The sequence below is a fragment of the Leucoraja erinacea genome, chromosome 11, assembly GCF_028641065.1.
Source record: "Leucoraja erinacea ecotype New England chromosome 11, Leri_hhj_1, whole genome shotgun sequence".
Taxonomy (NCBI): Eukaryota; Metazoa; Chordata; class Chondrichthyes; order Rajiformes; family Rajidae; genus Leucoraja; species Leucoraja erinaceus.
Window position 1 is genome coordinate 23,569,130 of NC_073387.1, and position 22,944 is coordinate 23,592,073.

At 48.2% G+C, this 22,944-nt stretch overlaps 1 protein-coding gene across 2 annotated transcripts in view; it reads left to right on the top strand.

Annotated features, from left to right (window-relative positions):
* The window catches only part of LOC129701572 (calcium/calmodulin-dependent protein kinase type II subunit alpha), a 90,815-nt gene extending 69,875 nt beyond the window's left edge, over positions 1–20,940 (top strand). Inside the window, exons 9-19 of one of the 2 annotated variants that reach the window (XM_055642835.1) lie at positions 2,694–2,788; positions 4,637–4,759; positions 5,126–5,209; positions 7,272–7,314; positions 8,624–8,664; positions 9,675–9,723; positions 11,277–11,352; positions 12,849–12,943; positions 14,551–14,595; positions 15,518–15,746; positions 16,844–20,940. In XM_055642835.1, coding sequence (XP_055498810.1) covers positions 2,694–2,788; positions 4,637–4,759; positions 5,126–5,209; positions 7,272–7,314; positions 8,624–8,664; positions 9,675–9,723; positions 11,277–11,352; positions 12,849–12,943; positions 14,551–14,595; positions 15,518–15,746; positions 16,844–16,847 — 884 coding nt within the window. In that variant the 3' untranslated portion in view covers positions 16,848–20,940. The remainder of the gene's footprint in view (positions 1–2,693; positions 2,789–4,636; positions 4,760–5,125; positions 5,210–7,271; positions 7,315–8,623; positions 8,665–9,674; positions 9,724–11,276; positions 11,353–12,848; positions 12,944–14,550; positions 14,596–15,517; positions 15,747–16,843) is intronic. The other variant, XM_055642836.1, reaches the window with a different exon arrangement.
* The last annotated feature ends 2,004 nt before the right edge of the window (positions 20,941–22,944 follow it).

A 22,944-nucleotide genomic window follows, 5' to 3' on the forward strand; every position in this document is an offset into this window, starting at 1 on the left:
ATTTTGTTTAGTTTAATTTAGTTTAGTTTGGTTTATTTTGTGAGGAAGTGTACAAATTATGAGAGGAGCAGATCAGGTAAACGCACAGACCTGTGACCAGAGTAGGGGAATCAAGAACCAGAGAACATAGGTTTAAGGAGAGGGGGGATGATTTAATAGGAACCTTTTTTATACAAAGAGTGGTGTGCGTGTGGAACGAGCTGCCGAAGGAGGTAGTTGAGGCAGGTACCATCGCAATGTTTATGAAGCATTTAGACAGATACATGGATAGGGTAGGTTTAAACGCCAAACGCAGGCAGGTGGGACTAGTGTAGATGGGGCAAGGTGGTTGGCATGGGCAAGTTGTGCCAAAGGGCCTGTTTTCACGCTGTGTGACATCTTAGTTTAGTTTATTATTGTCATGTGTACCGAGGGCGGCACAAGGCTTGGGGTGATAAGGTGGTGCAGCAGTAGAGCTGCTGTCTCACAGCACCAGAGACCCTGGTTCGATCCTGACTACGGGTGCTGTCTGTACGGAGTTTGTGTGTTCTCGCATGGGTGACCACGTGGGTTTTGTCCTGGTGCTCCGGTTTCCTCTCATACTCCAAAGACGTACGGGTTTGTAGGTTAATTGGCTTCTGGAAAATTGTAGTGTGTGGGATAGTGTTGGTGCATGGGATGCTCACTGGTCGGCGCGGACTCGATGGGCCAAAGGGCCTGTTTCCATCCTGTACCTCTAAAGTCTAAGAACATAGAACAGTACAGCACAGAAAAGGTTCCTTCAGGTTCTTTGACTGCTCCCACATCCTCCAAGTCCAAGGCGTAGCCATGGGCACCCGCATTGGCCCCAGCTATGCCTGCCTCTTTGTAGGGTACAATGAACAATTTATGTTCCAGGCGTACACTGGCCCTATCACCAAAATCTTTCTCTGTTACATTGATGGCTGCATCAGTGCTACCTCCTGCACCCAGTGAGAACTCATTGATTTCATCAACTTCAACATAAATTTCAATCCTGCACTAAAATTTACTTGGACCATCTCCGACACCTCCCTCCCCTTTCTTGATCTCACAGTCTCCATCACAGGAAATAGACTATCGACTGACGCCTATTTCAAACCCACTGACTCCCACATTTCTCAACTACACTTCTTCCCACCCTGCTTCCTGCAACGACTATCACCTACTCCCAATTCCTCTGTCTACTCCGTATCTGCGCCCAAGATGAGGTGTTCCATACTGGGACATCTGAGATGTCCTCATTCTTTAGGGAATGGGGGTTCCCCTCTCCCATCATAGATGAGGCCCTCACTCGTATCTCCCCGGTAGCCCGCAGCTCCGCCCTTGCTCCACCTCGCATACAACACATAATCCTACAAAATTTCCGCCACATCCAACAGGATCCCACCACTTGTCACATTTTCCCATCTCCACCCCTTTCCGCCTGCCGCAGAGACCGTTCCCTCTGCAACTCCCTGGTTAACTCATCCCTTCCCACCCAAACCACCCCCTCCCAAGGTACTATCCCCTGCAACCGCAGAAGATGCAACACCTGTCCCTATACCTCCTCCCTTGACTCTCTCCAGGGACCCCGACAGTCCTTTCATGTTAGGCAGAGGTTCACTTGCACCGCCTCCAACCTCATCTACTGTATCCGTTGTTCAAAATGTGGACTCTTGTACATTGGCGAGAACAAACGTAGACTGGGCAATCGTTTCACGGAAACCTTCGCTCAGTCTGCCTGAACCTACCTGATCTCCCAGTTGCTAAACACAGTAATTCTCCTTCCCATTCCCACACAGACCTTTCTGCCCTTTCTTTCACAAACTCACAGAGAGTGGTGAGTGTGTGGAATTCTCTGCCTCAGAGGGCAGTGGAGGCAGGGTCTCTGGATGCTTTCAAGAGAGAGCTAGAGGGCTCTTAAAAATAGCAGAGTCAGGGAATATGGGGAGAAGGCTTGAACGGGGTACTGATTGGGGATGATAAGCCATGATCACATTGAATGGCAGTGCTGGCTCGAAGGGCTGAATGGCCTACTCCTGCACCTATTGTTTATTATCTATTGTCCTCGGTCTCCTCCATTGTCGGAGTGAGGCTAAACACAAATTGGAAGAACAACATCTCATATTTCGCTTGGGCAACTTACAGCCCAGTGATATGAATATTGATTGCTCTCACTTCAGGTAGCCTTGGTATTCCCTCTCTCTCTCTATCCTTCCTCCACCCAGGTCTCACTGGCTTCACGTTTTCACCCAACAAACAGCTTAAAGTGGCCTGTATTTAAAGCTAAATATGTAATTGGTGTCTGCTAAAGCACGATTAAAGACAGTTCAAAGGCCTCAAATTAGTTTCTAATGCCAAGTGAAGTTGAAGCAGGTACCACAACAACATTTAAAATACATTTAGACAGACAGATGGATAGGACAGGTTTAGAGGGATATGGGCCAAACACATGCAGGTGGGGACTAGTGTAGATGGGGCATCTTGGTGAAAGCCATTGGGTCGTGCAGCACGGAAACTGGTCCTTTGGCCCAATTTACCCATGCCGACCAAGATGCTCCACCTACGCTAATTCCCCATGGTCGTCATGGACAAGTTGGGCTGAAGGGCCTGTTTCCATGCAATACTACTCCATGGCATCACCTATACACATGGCAATAATAAACCAATACCAATCTCCACTGACGTCTTGACCTTGTTGGTTCTTTCACTAGGAGTCATCTTGTATATTCTCCTGGTTGGCTACCCTCCATTCTGGGATGAAGACCAACACAGACTCTACCAGCAGATCAAAGCTGGAGCTTACGATGTAAGTGCTCAGACCGTGCGTTACTGGTGAGAGTGTGGGTCGCAGAGGTTGAGGGGTGGGGGGTGGGGGTTGTGTGGGTGCTGATGGCTCGTTGCCTCTGGGAGACCTCAACCATCTCTATGGTTAGACTGCAACCAACAAGCAGATGCAGTAACCAGTAACATAACTAGTTAAAAAAAAGACATAAAGTGCTGGAGTAACTTAGCGGGACAGGCAGTATCTCTGGAGAACACGGATAGGTAATGGTTTGGAAGAAGGGTCCTGACCTGAAACATCACCTATCCATGTTCTATCCAGATTATAGGGAGGAGGATGGGTTTAAGAGGAAGAGATAGATCAGCCATGATTGAATGGCAGAGTAGACTTAATGGGCTGAACGGCCTAATTCTGCTCCTATCACTTATGACCTTATGTTCCCCAGAGACGCTGCTTGACCAGCTGAGTTATTCCAGCATTTTGCATCTATTCTGGTAAACCATCATCTTCAATTACTTGCAGAATAAAAGGAAGTGCCTTTAGATGAGGAGAAATTTCTTCAGCCAGAGGGTGGTGAATCTGTGGAATTCATTGCCAGAGACATCTGTAGAGTCCACATCATTGGGTATTTTGAAGTAGAGATTGATAGGCTCTTGATCAGTATGGGTGTCAGGGGCTATGGGGAGAAGGCAGGAGAATGGGGTTGAGAGGAAAAGAGAGATCAGCCATGATTGAATGGCAGACTAGATGGGCCGAATGGCCTAATTCTGCTCCTATGAACTCATGGACATGGCCTACTGGTTGCTCGGGGTGACATAGGCCTACTGGTTGCTAGGGGTGACCTAGGCCTACTAGTTGCTAGAGGTGACCTTGGCCTTGGCCTACGGGTTGCTGGGTATCAAAGTATCAAAGGTATTTTATTGGTCACATTCACATACACCTAGGTGTAGTGAAGTGAAATGCTTCTTGCCATTTTACAGCACATAAAGAAGGAATACAGACATAACATTAATAAGAGTTTTAAACATAAAGAACATCCCCCCACAATGGTTCCCATTATGAGGGAAGGCACAAAGTCCAGTCCCCAACCCCAGTTCACCCATAGTCGGGCCCATTGAGGCCTCCACAGTTGCCTCTACGGAGGCCCGATGTTCCAGGCCGTTCTCGCCGGGTGATGTTGCTCCGGCATCGGGAGAGTCCTCTCAGTGGCTTGGGAACCCTGGAATGGCCGCTTCCGTACTGGAGGCCACGGCTTCCAAAGCCAACAAGGCCGCGCCGGTTGGAGTTCCACAACTGGCGATCTCTTCTAGAGATCCCAGGCTCCCGGTGTAAAATTCAGCACCGCCGCCCGCAGCTGGTCGCTCCACAGTCCCGCAGCTCCGTGATGTTTTCCTCAGCGATCTTCAGCTCACCGGAGCTCCAGTGCGGCGACCCGGGCAAGGCATCGCCTGCTCCGCTCCGCGATAGCGCTCCAACGCTGTGCCGCCGCCGAAGCCAAGGTTCTGGGCGGTCCCCGACAAGAAACGCCGCCCCAGGCCCGCTGGTAGGCCGCGAGGACGGGTCGCAGCTGCAGCCCGGAGAAAAGCTGCCTCTACGACCGGGTAGGGACCCTGAAAGGTAGTTTTCCCCATCCCCCCCCCCACATAAAACCTAGGCCTAGGTGACCTAGGCCTACTGGGTGCTTGGAGTGACCTAGGCCTACTGGTTTCTAGGGGTGACCTTGGCCTACTGGTTACTAGGGGTAATCTAGGTCTACTGGTTGCTAGGGGTGATTTAGGCCTTCTGGTTGCTAGGGGTGACATAGGCCTACTGGTTGCTAGGGGTGATGAGACCACGTGTGGTAGTTTGCTGTTGTTTTCTTCCCCTCTGCAGTTCCCGTCTCCGGAGTGGGACACAGTGACACCTGAGGCCAAAGATCTCATCAACAAGATGTTAACGATAAACCCTGCCAAACGCATCTCGGCCACCGAGGCCCTTAAACACCCCTGGATCTCGGTATGTTAAAGCACCTGGCAGTGCCCCCAATGCCATTGGAACACCATGGCATCTGATATTGGCATGGAGCTCGGCTGCTTGGGTGGGGTTTGGGGATAGCCGTTTGGTGGAGATTTCAGTGGGTGGGGAGAGTGGGTGATGGGGAGTGTGTCCGTGGGAGGGGACTGGTGGGTGGGGAGTCAGAGATGAGGGAGTGTCCGTGAGGGGGGATTCAGTGGGTGGGGAGAGTGAATGAAGGAAGAGAGTGGGAGGCGATTCAGTGGGTGGGGGGGTCAGTGATGAGGGAGAGAGTCTATGGCAAGGGACCGGTGGGTTGTGAGTCAATGATGGGGGATAATAAGCTGAGAGTACTCTGTGTGTTCACAGCACCGGGCCACGGTGGCTTCATGCATGCACCGGCAAGAGACTGTCGACTGCCTGAAGAAATTCAATGCCCGCAGGAAGCTTAAGGTGAGTGAGAAGTCTCAACCCGAAATGCCGTCTGTCTGTTCCCTCCACAGATGCTGCCTGCCCTGCTGAGTTCTTCCAGCACTTTGTAATTTGCTCAAGATTCCAGCATCTGTGCTCTTCTCATTTCTTCACCTATCACTTACCAGGCTTTGTCCTGCCCCCACCTCTATTTTCCAGCTGTCTTCCCCTCCCCCCCACTCAAATCAGTATGAAGAAGGGTCTCAACCCGAAACTTTCCCCTCCCCAGTCTCCTGTCCATTTCCCTCCCCAGATGCTCCCTGAACTCAATATTGATGCATCTGCAGATCCTCGTGTCTCCTCTTAAAATTATTTAAAAAGCGTTTTTGGAAGATCAGAAATGTAATAAAAAGCACAACTTTAAAAACCTTAAACTAATTCCATTCGTAATAAACGTTCCACTTGTCCTACTCCACAGCTATTGACTATTGACCCAGTGCCAACTTGATCCCAGACTGTTGGAAGGGTTTTGAAGAAGGGTCCCGACCCGAAACATCGTCTGTCCATTCCCTTCAAAGATGCTGCCTGTCCCATTGAGTTCCTCCAGCACTTTGTGTTTGATCACATTCTAGTATCTGTTATTTCTTGTGCCTGCAAGAGATTACAGATCTCCTCAAAGCACTAATCTCCTCAAAGCACTTTGAAGAAATTCAACATAGTTTAGTTTAGAGAAACAGTGCAGAAACAGGCCCACCGAGTCCGCGCCGAACAGCAATCCCTGCATATTAACATTATCCTAAACACACTAGGGACAATTTATACATTTACCAAGCCAATTAACCTACATACCTGCACGTCTTTGGAGTATGGGAGGAAACCAAAGATCTCGGAGAAAGCCCACGCAGTCACGGGGAGAACATACAAACTCCATACAGACAGCACCCATAGTCAGGATCGAACCCGGGTCTACGATGCTGCAAGCGGTGTAAGGCAGCAACTCTACCGCTGCGCCACCGTGCCGTCCTCCAGTTTCTCCTACATTCTGAAGCAGGGTCCCGACCCGAAACATCAACTGTCCATCCCCTCCATAGATGCTGCCGGACCCACTGAGTTCCTCCAGCACTTTTGAGTCTCGTTTTTTCTCTCTTTTCTTTTCTCCTTTCCCTGGTTCTGTTAAAGAGGTTTTGACTTTAACGTTAACTGCTTCTCTCTCTGCAGATGCTGCCTGGCCTGCTGAGTTTCTCCAGCACTTTGTCTTTTGCTCACGATTCCAGCATCTGGAGTCTCGTGTCCACATTAACAGCCAGTCCAATGTCTAATGTGTTTATTGCTTATTTTAAAAAATCAGTTAGGTTTGTTAAATGTAGCCCGCCCTTTGCAAATCGATACTGGCTCCCGAAAAGCACGTTACATTTCTCAAAGTGTTCTCTCACTCCAGTCTCACCTATAGTTTCCAATAGCTTTCCTACAAAAAATTAATAAATTCATGTCATAGCAGCAGAATTAGGCCATTCGGCCCATTGGGTCTATTCTGCCATTCAATCATAGCTGATCTATCTTTCCCTCTCAACCTCATTCTCCTACCTTCTCCCCGTAACCCCTGACACTCTTACTAATCAAGAACCTGGTCAATCTCAGCTTTAAATTGCTGTCTTTGGCAATGAATTCCAAAGATTCACCACCTTCTGGCTAAAGAAATTCCTCCTCATCTCCTTTCTAAAGGTACGTCCTTTTATTCTGAGGCTGTGCCCTCTGGTCCTAGACTCTCCCACTAGTGAAAGCATCCTTTCCGTATCCACTCTATCCAGGCCTTTCACTATTCGGTAAGTTTCAATGAGGTCCCCCTCATCCATCCAAACTCCAGCCAGAACAGGCCCAGAGTCATCAAACGTTCACCAACTCCATCACTCCGAAGAAGGGTCCCGTTTGAAACATTATCTGTCCATTTCCTCCACAGATGCTGCCTGATCTGCCGAGTTCCTCCTGCCCTCGTGTGTTTTGCTCAGGATTCCAATGTCTGCAGTTCTTTGTGTCTCTATGATGTATCACGTTGGTGAATACTGTGAATAATTTCCGTCCTCACTCTCTCTTTCTTTGTTTCCAGGGTGCAATACTAACCACAATGTTAGCTACACGGAACTTCTCAGGTAAGACAAACCTGTCTCCATGCCTGCACCCACTTTATTCACAGCATAGAAGGGAGCTGTTCAGCCCATCAGCCCTGTGCTGGCTCTCACAGCAATCCCCATTCTTAGATGGTCATAGAGTTATACAGCATGGAAGCAGGCCCGTCAGCCCAACTTTCCCAACATGCCCCATCTATACTAGTCCCACCTGCTTGCATTTGGCCCATATCCCTCTAAACCTGTCCTATCCATGTACCTGTTTAAATGTTTTTTAAATGTTGTGATAGTACCTGCCTCAACTATCTCCACTGGCATCTCGTTCCATACATCCACCACCCATTGTGTGAAAAAGATACCCACCAGGTTCCTAATAAATATTTTCCCCTTCACCTAAACCTGTCCTCTGATTCTCGATTCCCCTACTCTGGATAAGATACTCTGTACAGGCAACATCACTGGAGAACGTGTAAACTCTGTGTGTTTCCCCAATCTACTCCTATCCTTTTTGCACATTCTTCCTGTAATCTTCTTCCATTAACACTCCTTTGATCTCCTGCCCCTCACCTACACACTGTGGGCAATTTTACCCTACAAACCCAAGAGAAAAAGGATGGGTGAGGTTGAGCAGGCCAGGGCTTTATTCCTTGAAGCGCAGGAGGATGAGTGATGATCTTATAGAGGAGGTGTATAAAATCATGAGAGGAATAGTGTGGGTAAACACATAGAGTCTTTTTGCCCTGAGTAGAGAAATTGAGAACCATAGAACATAGGTTTAAGGTGAGACTGAGGCCTGTGGGATCTCCCAGTTCTTAACAGTTTCAACTCCTCTTCCCATTCATTCACACTGATCTTTCTGTCCTGGACCTCTTCCATTGCCACAGTGAGGCCACAAGCAAACTGGAGGAACAGCAGCTCATATTTCACTTGGGTAGCTTACAACCCAGCCGAATGAACGATGAATTCTCAAATTTTAACTGACCCTTTTACACTCCCTTCCTCCCCCCTTGCCCCCTTCCTCCACCCTGTTCATTTAACCAGTTCCACAGTTCTTCACATTGTTTCCCTCTTGAGATATACCTTCCCCAGCCAACACTGGGCCTACCAGGCAACACTCTGCCTGAGGTCATTTGTGGGCGGCACAGATTGGCCCTGGTCTTTTCTCACTTCCACCCTCTGCTTTGAAGAAGGGTCCCAACCCGAAACGTCACCCACCCTTTTTCTCCAGAGATGCTGCCTGACCCGCCGTGTTCCCCCAACATTTTGTGTCTATCCTTGACATAAAGCAGCATCTGCAGTTCTTTGTTTCTAACATTGTTGTGTTTGCTTCTAGGAGGGAAGAACTCAGGTGGCAGGAAGGCCGATGGTGTGAAGGTAAGTTTAGATTTTACATTATCCCCCATCAACTCTGTCCCGTTGTCTCATGACCAATGGCGTTTGGGGACGTGGGAAACATGATTAGCAAGTTGAGATGTGGCTGAATATTGGTAATGTTACTCATACCTTGGAGGATGGTCATAGAGTCATATAGCACAGAACCAAACCCTTTGGCCCAACATGTCCATGCCGACCAAGATCCCACATTTGGCCCATATCCCTCTAAACATTTCCTATCCCGTGTACACTCTTTCACGGTATGAACATTGAATCCTCTAATTTTAGGTAACTACATAACCCTCTTCCTTCTTCCCCCATATACCACCTCCTCTCTCCTGTGTCCCACCTAGACTTACGCCTAGTTCTCCCCTCCACCTCCCCTTCCTCCTACATTCCTTGCAGCTCTTCGATCTTTTTGTCTCACACCTTCTGTTTTTTCATCTCTGTCCTTTTTCCAACCATCTGCCCATCAACCCCACCCTCCCCACCCTCCCCACCCCTCACCTACACCAACCTACTACGGGCCTGCCTTTGTCCTGCCCCTCCTTTCTTCCAGCTTTCTCCCACTCCTCCCCCCACACTTCAATCAGTCTGAAAAAGGGTCCTGACCAGAAACATCCCTGAAGATTGGCACAAAATGTTGGAGTAACTCGGTGGGTCAGGCAGGAACTCTGGAGAAAAGGTGACATTGTGGGTGGGAAACCCTTCTGAAGAAGCACCTTCAGTAAACCAACATTCGCAGTTCCTTCCTAGTCTGAAATGTCACCTATCCATATTCACCAAGGACGTCCCTGACCTATTGAGTTACTCAAGCACTTTGTGCCTTTTTTAACCCAGCATCTGCAGTTCCTTGGATCTCCACCTATCACTCACCAGGATTTGTCTCGTCCCCACCTTTCCTCCACCTTTATCACTTATCCATGTTCTTCAGAGATGCTGCCTGACCCACTGAGTTACTCCAGCACTTTGTGTTTACCCCGGTTACCTTTCTTTGTGCTTTTACCCAGGAGTCGTCAGAGAGCACGAACACTACAATCGAAGATGAGGATACGAAAGGTAAGATACACAAAGGCTAGAGAATCGTTCCTCGGGTGACATTTCTCAGCTTTCAACTTTCTTTCAGCTTTCCTCAGCTTACTGATGGCCTTCATCTGTCAGAGCATTGAGTGTAGAAGTTGGGAGGTCCTGCTGCATCTATATAAGACGTTGGTGAGGCTACATTTAGAGTATTGTGTTCAGTTGGAGTCAAGAGAGAGTCAAGAGTCAAGAGTCAATTTAATTGTCATTTGGACCCCTTGAGGTCCAAACGAAATGCTGTTTCTGCAGCCATACATTACAAACAAATAGACCCCAGACACAACATAATTTACATTTTACATAAACATCCATCACATTGCTGTGATGGAAGGCCAAAAAAAACTTATCTCTCCACTGCACTCCCCCCCCCCCCCCCGATGTCAGAGTCAAAGTCAAAGCCCCCGGCTGGCGATGTCGATTGTCCCGCGGCCATTAAAGCCACGCCGGGTGGTGCATTTAGATCATAAAAGGGTGCAGAGAAGATTTACGATGATATTGCCAGGATACAAGGGCCTGAGCTATAGGGAGAGATTGGGCAGGCTTGGACTTTATTCTTTGGAGTGCAGGAGGATGAGGGATGATCTTAATGAGGTGTACAAAATCATGAGAAGAATAGATCGGGTAAATTCAGTCTTTTGCCCAGAGTAGGTGAATTGAGAACCAGAGGACATGGGTTTAAGGTGAGGGAGGAATGATTTAATAGGAACCTGAGGTTTAACTTTTCTACAGAAAGGTTGTTGGGTGTGTGGAACGAGCTACCAGAGGAGATAGTTGAAGCAGGTACTATCGCAATGGATAAGAAACATTTGGACAAGTACATGGATAGGATAGGTTTAGAGGGATATGGGCCAAATACAGGCAGGTGGGGCATGCTGGTTGTCATGGACAAATTGTAAGACTCTATGACTCTGTGACAGCGACAGAGGTCATCACCAACGCCAGGCCCCAAGGATACACCCCTCACCCGGAGGGCAAAACAGGAGAGAGTCACATTTTAATCCTACAATTTTATTAATTCCAGAGACCCGTGTACTCTCTGTGTGGAGTTTGCACGTTCTCCCTGTGACCGCGTGGGCTTCCTCCAGTTGCTCCGGTTTCTATCCAGATCCCAAAGACATGAAGATTTGTAGGTCAATTGGCCCTCTGTAAATTGCCCCTGCTGTGTAGGGAGTGGATGACAAAGTGAGATAACATAGAACTATCATGAACGGGTGATCAAATGTCGGCATGGACTCAGTGAGCTGATGGGCCTGTTTCCATGCTGTACCTCTAAACTAAAACACAACTAGTCCTAACCCAAACTGTCACCTATACATGTTCTCCAGAGATGCTGCCAGGCCACTTGAGTTACTCCAGCATTTAGTGTTTTGTTTTTTTTGCAAACCAGCATCTGCAGTTCCTTGTGCCATCTGGACCAGTAATGGCTTGTTGATTGAATTGATTAAAAGAGACAGCATGGTGTACTGCTACAACACGCGTGTACATAATGAGGAGACCTGACCCACTTCTTTCTTTTCTTCTTGTTCTTTCAGTCCGTAAGCAGGAGATCATCAAGGCCACTGAACAGCTGATTGAAGCGATCAGCAACGGAGATTTCGAGGCCTACACGTGAGTTACTTTTCTGGTCCGAGACATTCAAAATTATTGTCGTTCCAACCGAAGCCACGGAGCATTAACTCATGAAGTTACCACCGAGAGTAAAATACCGTCCATTGATTCACGGCATTGGGGATATGTCTGGCTGCACGTCCACCTTCCATCGATTCTCTCACTCCATCTCTTCACCATCCCTTCATCCGTTCAATTAAATCACCCATCACTTTCCCTCTCCCTCTCCCTCTCCCTTCTCCCTCTCCTTCTCCTTCTCCTTCTCCTCTCTCCCCCTCTCTCCCTCTCCCTCTCTCTCTCCCTCTCCCTCCCCTCTCCCTCTCCCTCCCCCCTCTCCCTCTCCCTCTCCCTCTCCTCTCCCCCTCTCCCCTCTCCCCCTCTCCCCCTCTCCCCCTCTCCCCCTCCCCCCCTCCTCCCCCCCCCCCCCTCTCCCCCTCTCTCCCTCTCTCCCTCTCCCCTCTCCCCCTCTCCCTCTCCCCTCCCCTCCCAACTCCCCCTCTCCTCTCTCCCTCTCCTTCTCTTCTTCTCCCCCCCTCTCCCCCTGACTCCATCTACACTTCACGCTGCCTCGGCAAGGCCACCAGCATAATCAAGGACCAGCCTCAGCCCGTCACTCCCTCTTCTCCCCTCCCCCATCAGGAAAGAGGTACAGAAGTGTGAAAATGCACACCTCCAAATTCAAACAGTTTCTTCCCAGCTGTTATCAGGCAACTGAACCATCCTATCACCAACTAGAGAGCGGTCCTGACCTCCCATCTACCTTACTGGAGACCTTCAGACTATCTTTAATCAGACTTTACTGGAGTTTATCTTGCACTAAATGTTACACCTTTTATCCAGTATCTGTATACTGTGGACGGCTTGATTATAATCATGTATAGTTTTTCCGCTGACTGGTTAGCTCGTAACATAAAAGCTTTTCACTCTACCTCGGTACATGTGACAATAAATAAACTAAACTAAATATTTCAACCATTCTTCCTTTATGTCTCGTTGCTCCATCCATCGTGCCCTCCCTATCTTTCATCTTCTATCCATCTCTATCTCCCATTTTATCCATTTGGCCACCTCTCTCTATCCCTCAACTTCCATCCCACCCATCTCCACCTCTACCTCTGATCCTTAATCCGTCTCTTCCTCTTATTCTTCAACATGACTGCCCTCACTTCCATTATCCTCCTCACGTTATGTTCTTCTCTCTGCTGCTTCCCTCTTCCCTCTGATCCTACAATCCGCCTGCCTGTTAATCCACCTGCACTATTTCTTCCTTCCTCATCTCTCTTTTCCTCCATCCTCCCATCCCTCTCGCCCTCCACTACCCTACCACACCTTCTTCCCACTGTCCTCCATCTTCCCATCTCCCAACCTGTGACTGTCCAAGATTTTGTCCATACTCAATATGGATCCCATGGCTTTCCAAAGTTGATCAACCATCTGAGCATCTCCTCAGTGAGGACAAGCTAATTCCACTCCCCTTTCCCCCTTGTGCCTTTCAGGAAGATGTGTGACCCTGGGGTGACTGCGTTCGAACCAGAGGCACTGGGGAACCTGGTGGAGGGCCTTGACTTCCATCGATTTTACTTTGAGAATCGTAAGCAACTATCTGTGTTTGGATCGTGGGGTGGTGGGACTGACAAGGAAGCAGCTGAGGTGTGTTAAAGAAAAAATTAAAACACACCACAAAGATCGGGAAGGCAAGCAAGGGCGTCACAGTGGCGCAGTGGTAGAGTTGCTGCCTCATAACGTGAGCACTGACTCAGTGGGCCGAAGGGCCTGTTTCCATACGTTATCTCTAAACTAAACTAAACTAGTCTAAACTAAACTAAACTAGTCTTAAGAGGGTCAAATACAACGGTCGCTGGGAACAATCTGCAGAATGTACAGATTGTTCCCCGAACAAAGACTTGTGTGACCCTTATGAACAGAACCTGTAAGAGATACAGGCGAGGTGCCGGAAGACTGGAGGGTGGCAAATGTTGCACAACTTTTCAAGAAGGGCTGCAAGGAAAATTATAGGCCGGTGAGGTTAAAATCTGTAGTTGGTGAGTTACTGGAGAGTATTCTGAGAGATAGGATAGACAGGCATTTGGAGGAATGGTTCATGGAATTTAAAACAGAGAAGTGTGAGGTGTTGCATTTTGCGAACAAGGGCACAACCTACACTGTAAATGGTAGGCCTCTGGGTAATGGTGTAGAGTGGAGGGATCTAGGAGTACAGGTGCATGGTTCCTTGAAGGTCAAGTCGCAGGTAGATAAGGTGGTCACAAAGGCTTTTGGCACTTTGACCTGCATCAGTCAGAGTATTGAGTATAGAAGTTGGGAAGTCATATTGCAGTTGTATAAGACGTTGGTGAGACTGCATTTATAATATTGTGGGACATTGTTGGCCCTGTGAGCAAGTTGGGCCTGTTTCCACACTGTATCACTCTATGACTCTATGACACTTCAGCATTCGTTTGTTACCAGATTGGTCTGACAACAGCTGTAAACAGCACCTCTGGCAAACACATCCCCGTGCTTTGCTCTTCTTCAACCAACCCCTATGGCAGCTAAACAGATGTAGTTTAGTTTAGTTTAGTTTAGTTGAGCGATACAGCACGGAAACAGGCTCTTCAACCCAGGCTCCATGCTGACCAAGATCCCCGCACACTAATGCTGTCCTACACACACTATGGACAATTTACAATGATACCAAGCCAATTAACCAACAAACCTAACCTACCAGTACTGCGCCACCGTGCCACCCTTGGTCCCATCCTGTTTCTCCTGGGGGTGGCATGGTGGCACAATGGTAGAGTTGGTGCCTCAGCACCAGAGACCTGGGTTCGATCCTGACTATGGACTATGTTCTCCGTGCAACTGCGTAGGTTTTCCCCGGGAGCGCCAGTGTCCTCCCACACTCCAAAGATGTACAAGTTTGTGTATTAATTGTAAATTGTCTTTAGTGCATGTAGGATAGCGTTAGTGTGCGCGGATCTCTGGTCGGCACGGACTCAGTGGGCCGAAGGATCTGTTTCCTTCCTACATCACTAAACCAAACTAAACTAAAGATACTGCCTGGCCCGCTGAGTTACTCTAGTACTTTGTGTCTACGGTATAAACCAGCATCTGCAGTTCCTTCCAAAACAGATGTCCTGTTGCCCTTTCAACCTCATTTTAATTACATTATTTTTACGTTTGCCATTTGTTCCTCCACAGGTTACAGTGTACAAAGTCGCTCCCAGGTACAAGGAGAGAGTACTAGTGAGTACTCTCCCTAGCTACCTTACATTTACTGTTACATTTTTGCTAAGAATGTACAAATCATGTTGGGTTTTTTAAAAAAAGATACAGCATGGAGACAGGATCCTCGGCCCACCAAGTCCACACTGATCATCAATCACCTCTTCACACACTAGTTCTATGTTATCCCACTTTCTACACACCAGGGGCAATTTACAGAGGGCCATTTAACCTACAAACTTTACTTTGACTTTAAAGATACAGCTCAGAAACAGGCCCTTTGGTCCACCGAGTCTGCGCCAACCAGCGATCACCCCATACAATTAAATCGCACCACCGACAGTGTACCAATGTAGATACAGATAGAGATTAAGAAAATCTTGCCCACATGGGGGAATTGAGAACCAGAGGGCACAGGTTAAGGGTGAAGGGGTAAAGTCTTTATAGGTATCTGAGGGGTACCTTTTTCACACAAAGGGTGATGGGTGTATGGAACAAGCTGCCAGAGGAGGCAGTTGAGGAAGGGACTATCAGACTGTTTAAGAAACAATTAGACAGGTACATGGATGGGACAGGTTTAGAGGGATATGGGCCTAATGCAGGCAGGTGGGACTAGTGTAGATGGGACATGTTGGGCGGTGTGGGCAAGTTGAGCCGAAGGGCCTGTTTCCTCACTGTATGACTCTATGACTATGACTCTATGACATGTTGGTCGGTGCAGGCAAGTTGGGAAGAGGGGTCTGTTTCCGCACTGTATGACTATGTCTCTAAGGGTATAATTAAAGTAAGAAATGCTGCTACTGGAGTAGAGGTTGAAAAGAATGGAGTGATTGCAATGCGTGAGTGCAGATCCACTTCTGTGAGCAACACACAAGGAGTTGCCTGGCCTGGGCAGCATCTTGGTTCGTCCGTACCCCGCTGACCGTTCTCACCTTGTTTGCAGTCTGGTGCAAGAACAACAAGCCGATCCACACCACCATCCTCAACCCTCACATCCATCTGATTGGGGAGGAGGCGGCGTGCATCGCCTACATCCGTATCACCCAGTACATCGACAGTAACGGAGTGCCCCGCACCGCCCAGTCCGAAGAGACGAGGATCTGGCATCGTCGTGATGGCAAGTGGCAGATTGTCCACTTCCATCGATCGGGAGCCTCGTCTGCCCTGGCCTAGTAAGTGTCCCTTATATGTTATATTTCTCCATTTGGACAGGTATATGGGTAGGACAGGTTTAGAGGGATATGGACCAAATGGTGGCAGGTGGGACTAGTGTAGATAGAGAACATGTTAGTCAGTGTGGGCAAGTCGGGCTGAATGGCCTTTTTCCACTCTGTCTGACCTTATGACTCTATTTCCTCTGAAGTTACTTGATATTTGTGAGCATTTGATGGCAATGGTCCTGTACTCACTGGAGTTTAGAAGGATGACCGGGTAGCTCATTGAAACTTACCAAATAGTGAAAGGCCTGTAGAGTGTAGATGTGGAGAGGTTGTTTCCACTAGTGGGAGAGTCTAGGAACAGAGGGCACAGCCTCAGAATAAAAGGATGTACCACCAAGCTTGAAAGAGTTCAGAGAAGATTTACCAGGATGTTACCAGAACTCGAGAGCCTGAGCAATAGGGAGAGGTTGAGCAGGCTAGGGCTCTATTCCTTGGAGCGCAGGAGGATGAGGGGTGATCTTATAGAGGTGAACGAGATCATGAGAGGAATAGATTGGTTAAGCACACAGAGTAAGGGGCTCAAGAACCAGAGGACGTAGGTTTGAAGTTGGGGGGAAAGATTTAATAGCAACCTGAGGAGTAACTGGGGTACACTATGGAACAAGCTGCCAGAGGAGGTAGTTGAGGCAGGTACATGGATAAGGTAGATGGATATAGGGCTAAGGCAGGCACGAGGGATTAATGTGTAAATGAGGCATGTTGGGTGACGAGCAAGTTGGTCCAACGAGCCTGTTTCCACGATGAATGATTATAACTTTAGGATGGAGATGGGGAGGAATTTCTTTAGTCAGAAGGTGATAAATCTGTGGAATACATTGAGCACAGCGATGAAGGCCCTCATTGGATATTTTTAAAGCAGAGACTGTTAAATTCTTGATTAGTAAGGGTGTTAAAGATTCTGGGGAGAATGGGGTGAGATGGAAAGATAGGTCATCCATGATTGAATGGCGGGAATAGGCTTGATGGGTGGAATGGCCTAATTCTGCCTCTTTGACATGAACATGAAAATGCATGTCTTTATTTTTTGTTCTCATTTTCTCTCTCTACAGCTGAAGTCTCTCCAGCCCCATCTCCTACTGCTATCCATGATTGACTTGCACGCTAGCAAGATCACCCCCCTGTCAACTCCCCACTGGGGCCTGCCTCCCCTGGAGGTGAGGTAGGCAGCTTGGTGGAACCACAGTTAGATCGGACGAACGCTCCCCCCCCCCCCTCCCCTCTCACAACCCCAGCACAGAGAGAGCATTGAGTCTCATCACACGTCATCCTTCTTTTGTACCCCCTGAAAGGCAATATCCGTCGTCATGGCATGTTTACAGTGATATCTATAACTCCAATCGGTTTACAGTGTAGGTGTATTTTTAAATCGTGATAATCAGTGATGACTTTTCGACTTGGCCGAGATGCATGTTTTTAATCTTTAACGCTAGATGCAAAAATTAATCCGAGCATTTGCAATTAGAACATGGACTTTGGGAGGGAGATTTAACATTTTGTGCAGCTCAGTCGCAGCGGATGTTATTGAGAGAATCCATCTCAGGTTATGGGATAGGAGATACTTCACCTCAACAAGGCTGGGTAAGTTAGTCACACGGTGGTAAATGTATCTAACTGTGAGTGTTTCAGAAAAGATTTCCCGGGATAGGACCTTTGCGATCCTACTCTGAATCCTCACCTGTGACTGAAACAGTTCGAAGCACTTTCTTCAAGATGAGTCTGGCGGTCCATGATATCAGAAGGGAAACAGGTTCCAGGTTCTGGAGATGGAGAGGCTGCTGGCTGGTGGAGAGTTAATCCCGACGCCTCGTTTCATCCATGGAGACCGATGATTTTCAAACTCAGTTTGTACATTTGCAAATTGTGCATCTTCCAAGTGAGCTTCCTCCAACCATTGTGATGTTGATTTTCTGAGACTTGGGCACCTCTCCCCTCTGAGAACCAGGGCTGAAGATGTCCTCTTTCCTTCTCCAGGGAGGGGTGTCCATCCTTGAGGGAGGTCCTGGCCACCTCATGGTCTGTGGGCCCTGCCTATAATGGGACTTATTTTCATCTGTCAGTTCAATGTGATGGAGAACCGGCAAGGAATTGGACAAGTTTAAAACTTGTGTACTGCTGGAGTTGGCATCCAAAAGTCACGAGGCTTTCTAAAGTCAGCAACAGATCTGGCTAATTGACCTTCATCAGGTCATACAGCGTGGAAACAGTGCCTTCGGACCAACTTGCCCACGTCGAACAACACGCCCCATACACATACACTAGACCCACATGCCTGCGATTGCCTCATATCCCTCCAAACCTATTCTATCCATGTCCCTGTCTCAGTGCTCCTGTTTCTTCCCACGTTCCAAAGACGTGCGGGTTTGTAGTTTAATTGGCCCTCTGTCCAATTGCCCAGAGCGTGTAAGGAGTGGATGCGATAACATAGAACGGGTGATCGATGGTCGTCATGAACTCCGTTGGCCGAAGGGCCTGTTTCCATGCAATATCTTTCAATCAAAACCTTCCCTTCCTCAAACTCCCATGGTTGCTCACGATCATTGAACAAAAGGGTGGCCATTCGGCCCATCATGTTTCTTGGTCCTGTTCCTCCGAACCCTGCCACTTTCTTCCCTTCCATGTTATGCCCCTGTCCCACTTAGGAAACCTGAACGGAAACCTCTGGAGACTTTGCGCCCCACCCAAGGTTTCCGTGCGGTTCCCGGAGGTTCCTGGAGGTTTTTGTCAGTCTCCCTACCTGCTTCCACTACCTGCAACCTCCGGCAACCACCTGCAACCTCCGGGAACCGCACGGAAACCTTGGGTGGGGCACATAGTCTCCAGAGATTTCCGTTCAGGTTTCCTAAGTGGGACAGGTGCATCCCCCTGTCGCCTTCCAAAACCTCCTGTTGAAACTGCTCCCACCATCCTTTCAAGTCCACCTGTCCCTAATCAGAGCAGGTTGCTGCACACAGATGTTGTGCTCCTTTCCCTCCTTCCTGGAAGTTTATATTTAATCACCACACTACACTCTTCCCAACATTATCTATCACCTTCCTGTAGTGTGATGATCAGAACTGTACACAATACTTTCAAGCAAGGTTTTGTACAGTTACCATTCCTGCATTAACCTTTGTGCTATGTCACCAATTAACCATTTCGGCATGTGGAAAGAAACTGGAGCATCTAGAGGAACCCATGCAATCATGGACCATCGGCAGTCACTGTGGCGCTGCGGTAGGGTCAACATGGGTTTGATCCTGAGCTCAGGTGCTGTCTGTATAGAGTTTGAACGTTCTCACTGTGACCACCTGTGTTTTCTTCGGGTGATATGGTTTCTTCTTACATTTCAAAGACGTACGGGTTTGTATTGTCAGTAAAGATTGTACATTGTCCCTAATGTGTAGGATAGTGCTAGTGTATGGTGTGATTACTGGTCGGCGCAGACTCGGTGGCCGAAGAGACTGTTTCCACAGTGTATCTCTAAACTATCTCAAAACTAAATTAAACCATGATGCTGGTCCTCTGTGATAGAGGGGACATCGTCTCAGGTCTTTGTTTGTCAGAGTGAGGATTTCTCCATTCCCACCGTAGAACATTCAGATGTTTAGCTTGGACATCCACCAATCCAGGTCGCCTTCCAGTAAACCTCCTCTGCACCCTCTCCAAAGCCTTCATATCCTTCCTGTAATAGGGCGACCAGATCTGCATGCAATACTTCAAATGCAGCCCAGACATATGGATGGGAGGAATTACACCAGTAGTTGGCTCTGCACAGCGAGTGGCCTCTGGTTGTCTACTGACCCTGTAGCAAGGCTCCATATACAATGAGATGGGACCCACTGTTCTATACGGGGTCTTTGCAGGGTAGAGGCCATCATGGTTTTAGCTCATCATAGTGGTATTGTTGGCAGCCATCCTGTGGCCCTTAGCAACCAATCCAAAGGCCCTTAGCAACCAGCCCATTGACCATTCACCCTTAGTAACCATGGCATGACCCTTAGCAACCAGCCGCATGGCACCTGCAGCCAGGCCATTGATTCCAACCAACTATGCCATGGCTCTTAGCAACCAGATCATTGGCTCTTAGCAACCATCCCATGGGCCTTAGCAACCAGTTCATTGACCCTTAGCAACCAGTCTCATAGTCCTCAGCAATTAGCCCACTAACCCTTAGCAACCATCCCATAGCATCTAGTAACCAGTCATATAACCCATAGCAACTAAATCATTGACCCTTAGTAACCTTCCATGGCCCTTGGCGATCATCCCACAGCAACCAGTCCCATATACCTGAATGGTCCTTAGCAACTAGTCCCATAGCTTTAACAACCAATCCAATGGCTCTTAGCGACCATCCCATGGTCCTTAGCAACATCCCAAAGCCCTTAGCAACCATCCCACAGCCTTTATCAACCAGTCCCATTGCCCTTAGCAACTGACCTGTGGCCCTTAATAATGCGTCCCATTGACCTCAACGCCCTGTCCCATTGAAGCCAGACTGCCCCTTGACCCACTGCCTGACCTGCCAGCCGTCCTGTGCCAAACAAGCTCATAACCCCTCTGGACGTCACTGTAAGAATCAGTGACATTCAAAAGCCTTCCCAAACGTGCCCCTTCTACTACTGACCTGCAATGCCATGCAGCCCCTTGAGCCCGTTGTACAGGAGCGCTTAGAGGTCATTGGGCCCAAGTCTGCCAGAGAACGAAGAGAAGGCCAACCAGTCTCTGGAACATCGCCCAGTATTCCTTCAGGAACGTTGAGTCTTGGTGAGGGAGAGGTACAGATGGGTCAATCGCTCTACTTTTTAACTACTTCTGGAGAAGGCGTCTCCGTCCCTTCCCACTATTGCTTGCTTCTACTCGAGAAACGGACTGAACTCGAGGATCACGCACTGTTTTTTTGGTGTCTGTGTTTGCGCGCCCAGCCTGTGCCCTGGACCCGTGTGCATGGGCAGACAGTTGCTTCCGTGCCTCCGTATCGTATCGGTGCCTCCAACACCTCCCCGAGAAACTTTATCGTGAACTACTTTGTGACACTGAAGAAGTTTAATTGATCGCGCAAAGCTTGCGTCCTTGGAGTCTGGTACAACTCAAACGTAAGGTGGTTGTGGATATGTTTGTTGGTGTATCGCAAATAAAAAGATTTTATCAGTTTGTCTTGCACAAAGTGTGTCCACGTTTCCTTTCTTAAACAGATTCTCATAGTCATACAGCACGGAAACAGGCCCCCATCTGCATTAGTGTTTGGCCCATATCCCTCTAAATCTTTCCTCTCCATGTACAGTCCATAAACACAAAATGCTGGAGTAACTCAGCGGGTCAGGCAACATCGCTAGAGAAAAGGAGTAGGTGACGTGTCGGGTCGGAAGCCCTCTTCAGACTCGGAGACTCTTTGACCCGAAAGGTCACCCTACTCCTATTCTCCAGTAGCTATACCAGCTGAGCTGCCGCGCCACCCAATATGTATTAATCAATAAGTTACATTCTGAAACTGATGTTTATTCCTGGGCAACTCTCAGTGTAAAACAAATCCTTCCCATCGCCTCACAGTATTTACGCCTATGATGTTTCATCGGCTGCGGGTCTCCAAGCTCCGCTGCTAGGCCGCACTGTAGCGCAGCGGGTAGAACCACTGCCTCATAGAGCCAGAGTCACAGGTTCGATCCTGACTACGGTTGCTGTCTATACGGAGTTTGTACGTTCTCCCTGTGACCGCGTGGGGTTTCTCCTAGTGCTCCCACACTCCAAGGTTAAAAGGTTTGAACGTTCATTTGGCCTTGGTAAAAAACATAATATGTCGTCCCTAAGTGTGTAGGATAGTGCTCGTGCATGGGGATCACTGGTCGGCGTGGACTCAGTGGGCCGAAGGGCTTGTTTCCCTGCTGTATCTCTAAAACTAGAACTAAAACGTGCAGGTTTGTAGGTTAAATGGCCCTCTGTAAATTACTCCCTAGTGTGTAGTGAGTAGATGAGAACGTGGGATAGAATAGAACTAGTGTCAACGGGCGATCGATTGTCAGCACAGATTTGGTGGGCCTGTTTCCACACTGTGTCTCTAAACTAAACTAATGTGTAGCCCTAAGAATTTTGGTTAAAACATCCACAGTAGTGATAGTAACCAGGAGAGGGCGCCCATGCCTCAGGTCTCAGGAAACTAGGAACTCGGATTGGTCAACAGAAGTTTCGGCTGAAAACACAAAGTACTGGAGTAACTCAGCGGGTCAGGCAGCAACTCTGGAGAACATACGGAGATGATGTTTCAGGTTGAGACCCTTCTTTAGACCCATAGAGTTAACATCCATAGCCTAGAAACATCTTCGTAAATCTTCTCTGTGCCCTTTCCAGCTTTCCTATTACATGGTTATAACATGGACACAATACTCTAAATGTGGCCTCACCAAAATCGTACATCACTGCAACATGGCCTCCCAAATTCTCTACTCAATGCCCTGTTGCCTCCTGCTGGCCTTCCGTGATCATGCGTTGGTGAAGAGAGGTGCTGGATTGAACCGTAAGTCAGTATTGATTGAAGCACAACGGAGAAATCAATAAAACGTACAGACCAACAGCCATTAGTAAAAAGCAAACACGGTTGCTGGGAACTTCAACCACCTGAGAAATTGTACGTTAGAAGTTCTACGTAGATGGAAGTATGTTCCCATTTCCATGGTACCTTTCTTTGCATTTCGGAAAGACACAAAATGCTGAGTCACTCAGTGGGTCAGACCTGGATAGAGTGGATGTGGAGAGGATGTTTCCACTTGTGGGAGAGTCTTGGACCAGAGGGCACAGCCTCAGAATAAAAGGTCATAACTTTCGAAAGGTGATGAGGAGGAATTATTTTAGTCAGAAGGTAGTGAATCTGTGGAATTCATTGCCACATATGGTGGAGGAGGCATGTTACTGGATATTTTTCAGACGGACATTGACAGATTCTTGATTAGTACGGGTGTCAGGGGTTATGGAGAGAATGGGGAAGAGCAGGAAAGATAGATCAGCCATGACTGAATGGCAGAGTATTCGCTTGATGAGAATGGCTTGAAGTGAATGGCCTAATTCTGCTCCTAGAACATGAACTTAGCTCTGAAGAAAAGGAATAAGTGATGTTTTTGGATTGGTACCCTACTTTCAGACTGAAGAAGGCTTCCAACCTGAAACGTCACCTATTCCT